Source organism: Octopus bimaculoides, chromosome 23 (assembly GCF_001194135.2).
Source record: "Octopus bimaculoides isolate UCB-OBI-ISO-001 chromosome 23, ASM119413v2, whole genome shotgun sequence".
Lineage (NCBI taxonomy): Eukaryota > Metazoa > Mollusca > Cephalopoda > Octopoda > Octopodidae > Octopus > Octopus bimaculoides.
The window spans coordinates 11304313-11312237 of NC_069003.1; the positions used below are offsets into that span (position 1 = coordinate 11304313).

The window sequence follows — 7925 nt, forward strand, 5'->3', positions numbered from 1 at the left end:
GGGGTTAAGGGTTTCAATGATGAAATTATTTTTGTTGGGTTTTAAAGAAATTTGTTACTGTAATTTTCAAATTTTTGCTAAATTCATTTTACAGTAATCTTTTACTGGTTTCTGTCATTGAACTGTGGCCATGCTAGGGCACTGCCTTCAAAGATGTAGTCGGACAAATCAGTCCCAGTACTTATTTATCAAGCCCTGTGCACATTGTATCAGTCTCCTTTTGCCAAACCACTAAGTTACAGGAACTTAAACAAACCAACACAAGTTGTCAAGCAGTGGTGGTGGGATGGCTTACACACACATATACAATGTAACTATGTGGTTTAGGGTTCAATCTCACTGCATGTCATCTTGAACAAGTGACTTCTGCTTATAGTCCCAGGGTGACCAATGCCTTATGAGCTAATTTTGTAAATGTAAACAATGATGGAAAACTGTCATATATATATATATATATATATATCTGTGTGTGTGTGTGTGTGTACATGTATACATATACATACATATATACATATAGTTTCAGTGATTTAAATAAGAGTTTTGACTGTTATTTCCAGCAGGTAGGCATACTTGGTATGCCCTTTGATTAATTTTAATCCTTCATCTATTTACTGCTTTTTGGGCCTGCAATCACCTATATTATTGGTACTGATATTATCATTTTAATTGTTACACTAGATAATAATAGAGTCAATAATATCTTAGCAAATATTTTCTCCTGAATTATTTGCTCCATATTAAAATTGTATATATATGTGTGTGTATGTGTATATATATTGGTCATTCGCCATGATAGAACGCTAACCACTACACACATTTTTTTCTCTGCTTGTTTCTCTCCTTTCTTTCTGTGTTCCTTTCTGTGGAAGAGCGTAGGCTTGAAACGTTAAAGACTTTTTCAATTCCCAAGCATTATACTAATACATCTGTTTGTTTTCTACACCACCTGTCTTCGTCTGTTGGTTTTTTTTGAATTTTCCCTATATATTTCCCTATATTCCCCAAAAATTCCTCTCAACACATGGCTATGATGCTCCCCCACTACTTCTGCTCATGATCAGAGATGCACATACCGTCAGCCACCAAGGGACATGCTCAACAGGTTAAGGTCAAGCAACTGACATGCAAATCTGTGGTATTAAGCAGAATATTTGCTGTAGCCCATCTTTTTATACCAAGACAAAACAATGTACATGATAACACTTCCAATCAATTAAGATCAAATGCCATGAGTGCCACTGCCTGGTACTGCATCAAGGCATTTATTATTATTGTTATTGTTATTATTATTATTATTGTTCAGTAGTTTTATTTTTATAACGTGCTTTCACTTCACTACCGAGCGCAGCTCTGTGTGCCTTGGATATGTGCTGTGATTTGCTGTGATGCTCTTATTATTATTATTGTTATTATTCAGCAGTCTCGTTTCATCCTTTCAGAGTTGATAAAATAAGTACCAGTCAAGTCCTGGGGTCGATGTAATCAACTTCCCTACTCTCCAAAATTGCTGGCCTTGTACCAAAATAAGAAAAGATTATTAGATGTTGGGGTAAAGTGTAGATGATGAGCTGATAAAGGGAAAGGGAAAACAGTATTGACCATGGCTCTATATGTTCCCTTGACTGGCTAGAAATAACAGCCAAATTTCACTGAAATCACACTCTTACTCTCTTACAAACCTAAAACGAAAGAACACTTTGGTGGGGGTATGTAAAACCCAATATGCAGATAGATGGGATGGTCATGGCTGAAACACTTTGATCATTGGTCTACTTTATCCAGCCTAACCTGGGGTTAAATAACATCAACAGTAATAAGTGAGGAGTGTCATGTTATTTATGTGTACCCAATACATACCAGGGTACCTCGTTTAATGAAGATAACCATTCAGTTTTTGGGTTCTAGAATTCTTTTGTTCTTGTAGGATTCAACTGAAGATGTCAACAAAAGAGCTTATTCCGGTAAGTGCCATTTCCCTCTCTTCTTCTGTCTTTATGTTTAAGTTTTTGTATTCTCGTATGCTGACTCATAAACATACACGCACCTAGTGAAAGAAAATTCATGTTTATGTATGCCCTGGTCTTAGAATAAAAACATAATAGTATTCTGTTCAACTTTACTGCTGGTGATAAACTTGTAACTGTCTACTGTCTTTCTCTCTCTCTCTCTCTTTGTCTGTTGCATGCATAAAAGTTTGCATACACACAGAGACATACAAATATATACACATGTAATTTTTCTATACATGCTCATACAGATGAAAGAAAAATACATTTATTTGTGTATCCTGTTGTTTCTCTCTTTGAACTTTTTACTAACTGAAAACATGTAGCTGTTTATCATTCTCTCTCTCTCTCTCACACACACACACAGTTTTATACACACATATATTCACTTGTACACTTTTATGTGCCTGTGCACATGCACAGACATGCACTCATATAGTGAACATATAATGTTTTAGTATGTGTCCTGGTTTTAGAAGAGACATGATGTTATTCTGTTCAACCTCATTACCAACTACAAAAATGTAGCTCTCTCTTTCTCTCTCTCTCTCTCTCTCTCTCTCTCTATCTATCTATCTATCTATCTCTCTACTCTCTCCTTTATCATCTCACTCTCTCAGGCTTGTTGCCTTGAACAAGCAGAGACAATATAGAATGGAGAGGACTCCCTAGGGTTTCAGATTACAAGCCAACTCCACGAATGCTAGTGTTATAATAAAATGTACACAGTACACTCTAGGTTCAATCCTATTGTGCAAGTGTCTTCTGCTATAGCCTTAGACCAACGGTTCCCAAACTTTTTCAGGCTGCCACCCCCTTGACACTTGAGCTACATTCTTAGCGCCCCACTCCCACTCAGCACCACAGACGTAGGCCACTTTTTGCAGCAAATTCAAAACAACAGTATTTCATAAATAAAACTTAACCTAATTAACCCATTATTTGGGGTGGGGGGTACAGCCATTGCCCCTTTTTGGCCACCCTATTATTACCCCACTTTTTTCAACATCCCTCTTGATCTTTCTGCTGGCCACAGGGGTGGGGGTGGGGCAGTACTGCCCACTTTGGGAACCACTGCCCTAGACCACTCAAAGCTTTGTGAATTTAAGTAGACTGAAACTATAAAATGTTTGTGTGTGTGTGTGTGTGTGCATATATTAATGCATGTGTATGTATAGATATGTATGTACATGTATATCAGCATGGTAAAATGTGTACTTAAAACAAAGATAACAAGGAAGGTCATTGTAGGATTGTGCACAAAAGCTGCATTCTAATGACAGGACATAAAACTTCTAACTCTCTCTTTCCTACATGTATTTATATTATAATAAAAAGGCTACTACAAAATAATTAATAGGATTTTCAGGATTCTTTTGTTATTGAACATTTCAGCAACAGGAAAGTAATTTTATTTCACTGCAAGAGAGAGTTCCTTCTGACTATAACACGAAATCTGATACATCTTTCTAATAGTACTTTAGCATGCCAGACGAAATGCTTAGCGGTATTTCATCTGCCGTTATGTTCGGAGTTCAAACTCCGCCGAGGTCGACTTTATCTTTCATCCTTTCAGAGTCGATTAAATAAGTACCAGTTACGCACTGGGGTCAATGTAATTGACTTAATCCCTTTGTCTGTCCATGTTTGTCCCCTCTATGCTTAGCCCCCTGTCAGCAATAAAGAAATAAATGTTAAATTTAAAATTGATATTTTTTGTTTTTCTTGTTTTTCTTTTCTGTCTATACCTGTGTGTGTATTTTGTAGTGTGGGTCTCCGAGATAATGTTGCAACAGACACAGGTGGTTACTGTCATTGATTATTACAACAGATGGATGAAGGTAAGATGTCTTAGCACTTGTTTTTTTGTTTTTTGGGGAGATGTTGGGGCTGGAGTGCTGAATGCATGTTTTTTTTTGTTTGTTTGTTTTTGGTGTTTTCTTCTTCGTAGTTGCTTTTTCTTTTTTTTCTTTTTTTTTGTCTGCCATGGAGAGTATCTTTAAATGTCAATTCACCTGTATGTCACCAACCAATTTATCATTTTTCTTCACCTGTGACACACATTTGTTTGTTCTTGTTTTATTGTGTATTTAGTTATTGTTTTTATGAGATCTATAACTGAACAGGTTTTTATAAGCTATAAGAGCTGGGAAAAATGGATCTTCCCACATGATGACAGAAAATACTAGAATGAAATGATAATTGTATCATTGATTGGATAAATCTCTTTGTGTTTAGAACTCGTGTCTCATTTTCACTTGCAAAAAAATAACGGAACTGAATGAATAGTTCCAAAGCGTGTTCGCTACACCTTTGGGACGCAGGCAAATGAACAAACTGGCAGAATTCTTTGCCACTTTACCTGTAAAGTCACAAAACGAATAGTCTGCAAGAAACTAATCATGTTTCTTGAAGAAAATGACTTGCTGACTGACACCTAGCATAGATTTTGACCAGGTAGAAGCTGTCTAACACAGCTCTTACAACAATACGACTGGGTGTTAAAACAGCTGCTGAATGACTGAATTGTGGATGGATGTGATATATCTCAACTTTTCAAAGGCCTTTGATAAAGTCAACCATGGTATGATATGTCACAAACTGCATGATGTCTGCAAAGGCAGAAAACTTGGTGAGTGGCTGCATGACTTCCTAAGAGATAGACATCAGGCAGTGGTGACCAATGGAGCCACCTCCAAGGAAAAAAATAAATAGTGATGTTCCACTGGGCACTGTCTTAGGGCTACTGCTATTCATAGTGGCCCTCCAGACATGCCCTCTGCTGCTCAGATAGCCACCCTTGCTAGCTATGCAGATGACATAAAGTCTCTCAGACAATACAAAATCCTGGAAATATTGCACATCTGCAATGGGAGTTGGACACAATATACAGGTGGGCTGAGGACAACAACATGCAGTTTAATACAGGAAAATTCCAAACCAGCACACAGAGCTGAATGGCATGCAGACAGGATACACTGGTCCAGGAAGAATTGCAATCCCTGAATCAAAATCAGTGCATGATCTGGGCATTGACATGAGCAATGATGCATCTTCCCAAGTACATATTACTAATTTGGTAATAAAATACAGACGGCTAGCTGGATGGATTCTCCAAACTTTCAGAACGAGAGAAAAGGAGACATGGATAGTCCTTTGGAGGACATACGTCCCCAGCCACTTGGACTTTTGCCCCCAAATATGGTCACCACATTATATAAAATTCACTGTGGAACTCGAAGCAATCCAATGAAGCTACACTAAGAACATCGTCTCAGTGCAATGTATCAGCTACTGGGATAGACTGAAAGAATTAAAACTCTTCTCCCTAGAATGAAGGTGGGGAAGATATGCAGTGATATAGATCTGGAAAATCCTAAAAGACCTTGTACCAAACTTTGGCATTGAAAGTTACTCAAACAGCAGAACAGGGTGCCACTGCATAGTGCCAAAGATCGCAGCATCACCTTCAATATCCTTCCAAAATACCCGAGAGACCTGCATGGTGTGGAGGTAGGTGTCTTCAAAACGAAACTGGATCTCAATTGTGTCAAGGGTTTCATATGAACCTACGTCATGGCAGGAAACACAGACGAGAACAACAGCATCAAACTCCCTCATTCACCAAATGCCACAAATCAGAGGAGGTTTCAAATAACGAAGGTGTAGCACAGCCAACAGTTACTACCTCAGGCTTCTACATTTTGTGACCTTCTCATTTTATCATATAATTCGCCCAACACCCCTGTAGAGCACATAGATTTTTATCTAAATCCAATTTGCCTATTATTGAACTGGATGCTAGTATCACCTGTAAGCAAAGTTTCGTGAATATTGGTTTGGTGGTTTAGGCACTAAGTTGGTAACAGACAGACAGAAATTGCCATTTGTATGTAAAGATGACGAAAGAAAACAACAAAATAATCAACTTTTATGTTTCTAATTTTTAGAAGTGGCCAACTGTTCAAGACCTGGCAAGAGCAGACATTGAGGTAAGTCTAGAACAGACCAGTTTCTTACGGATGCTTCATCCTTTTGTTACCATATTTCTGTTAAAATATGTTGCCCTTGTTTCATTAAATTTCAAAAGTAATGAAAAATTTAAGATGGTGTTTGGAACAAAAATTAACATGAAATTTTGATGGAAACTTTTAATTTAAATCACTCTAATCCTTTTGTTACCATATTTCTGTTATGTGTTGTCCTTGTTTTAATAAATTTTGACAATAATGAAGAATTTAGTAAAATAACTTTATCATTGTTATTAAGCTGATGTTTAGAACATAAGTCAACTTGAAATTTTCATGAAAGGTTTCATTTTAGATCACTTTAACCCTTTAGCATTTAAACCAGCCCCATATCCGGTTTAAATGTATTATACATGATTTATGTTTGTTTGTTTTTTTTTTTGTTTTTTTTTGCATAATGCAACACTTCTGTTCATCAATAATGTTGAAATATTCTTTTTCCTTTTCGTTGCAGGAAGTCAATCAAGTGTGGTCAGGTCTGGGATATTATTCCCGAGCTCGTCGACTTCATGAGGCAGCCAATAAGGTACACCCTGAATTGCTTCAGTATATATATTTTTCTTGTTAAAATCTATTGGGATTGGGTTGTGGGTTAGATCCTGTGGGTATATTGCCTATCATTCGCCAGATTTTTTTTGGTTTCATTGGTTGCCTCATTAAGGTGACATGCTCAATGCCCCACCATGGGGGACCAAGCTTGTCACCTCAATGAGGAAACCAATAAGGTAATCAACTCTCATTCATAACTACTTTTTCTTTATTTTGTCTTCTGTTTCTTGTTTTACTTGTTTCAGTCATTGGACTGCGGCCATGCTGGGGCACCACCTTGAAGGTTTTAGTTGAACAAGTTGACCCTTAGACTCATTTTTTTAAAGCCCAGTACTTATTCTGTCAGTCTCTCTTGCCAAGCTGCTAAGTTATGGGGATGTAAACACACCAACAGCAATTGTCAAGCGGTGGAGGGACACAGACACACACACACATATATATGAACGCACATACAACAGGCTTCTTTCAGTTTCCATCTACCAATCCTACTCACAAGGCTTTGGTTGGCCCAAGACTACAGTAGAAGACACTTGCCCAAGGTGTCATGCAGTGGGACTGAACTTGGAACCATGTGGTTGGGAAGCAAGCTTCTTACCACGCCTGTGCCTATTGTTTGTGATTGAGCAAGCTTTTTTTTTCCTTTTTTTTTTTAATGTTTTCATTGATTGTATTATGGTCATGCTGCAGCATGGCCTACAGAGAGTTTAGACCCTAACCATCCAGTGATAGTAGGCTTTTAGGTTTGTTGTCATGTTATCAACATTGACCTGGGCCAGATATGAACTTGTAGTAACCAAATGCCACAAGATATTTTGTCGGACATCTACTGATTCTGCCAAACTGCATTTTTTAGGTTTTGTTTGTTAGAGGAAGAAGATTTATCATTTATCTTTTACTTGTTTCAATCATTGGACTACAGCCATACTGGAACACCATCCTGAAAGGTTCAATCATACAAATCAACCCCAGCAGTTCTGTTAGTCTCTTTTGCCTACGGGACGTAAACAAACCAATGTCAGTTGTCAAGTTGTGACACCTTGGGCAAGTGTCTTCTGCTATAGTCTCAGGCCGACCAGTGGATTTGGTAGACGGAAACTGGAAGACGCCCGTCGTATATGTATGTATATATATATATATATATATGTGTGTGTGTGTGTGTATATGTTTGTGTGTCTGTTTGTCCCCCACAGCATCGCTTGACAACCGATGCTGGTGTGTTTACGTCCCCGTAACTTAGCAGCTCGGCAAAAAGAGACCGATAGAATAAGTACTAGGCTTACAAAGAATAAGTCCTGGGGATCGATTTGCTCGACTAAAGGCGGTGCTCCAGCATGGCCACAGT

General features: G+C 37.9%; 1 protein-coding gene across 1 annotated transcript in view; it reads left to right on the top strand.

The window, feature by feature from the left end:
- The window catches only part of LOC106872436 (adenine DNA glycosylase), a gene marked incomplete at its 5' end in the record, with an annotated part of 34790 nt that overhangs the window by 3521 nt on the left and 23344 nt on the right, over window positions 1-7925 (top strand). Inside the window, 4 exons of the mRNA XM_014919440.2 lie at window positions 1925-1961; window positions 3774-3847; window positions 5957-5998; window positions 6489-6560. Coding sequence (XP_014774926.2) covers window positions 1925-1961; window positions 3774-3847; window positions 5957-5998; window positions 6489-6560 — 225 coding nt within the window. The remainder of the gene's footprint in view (window positions 1-1924; window positions 1962-3773; window positions 3848-5956; window positions 5999-6488; window positions 6561-7925) is intronic.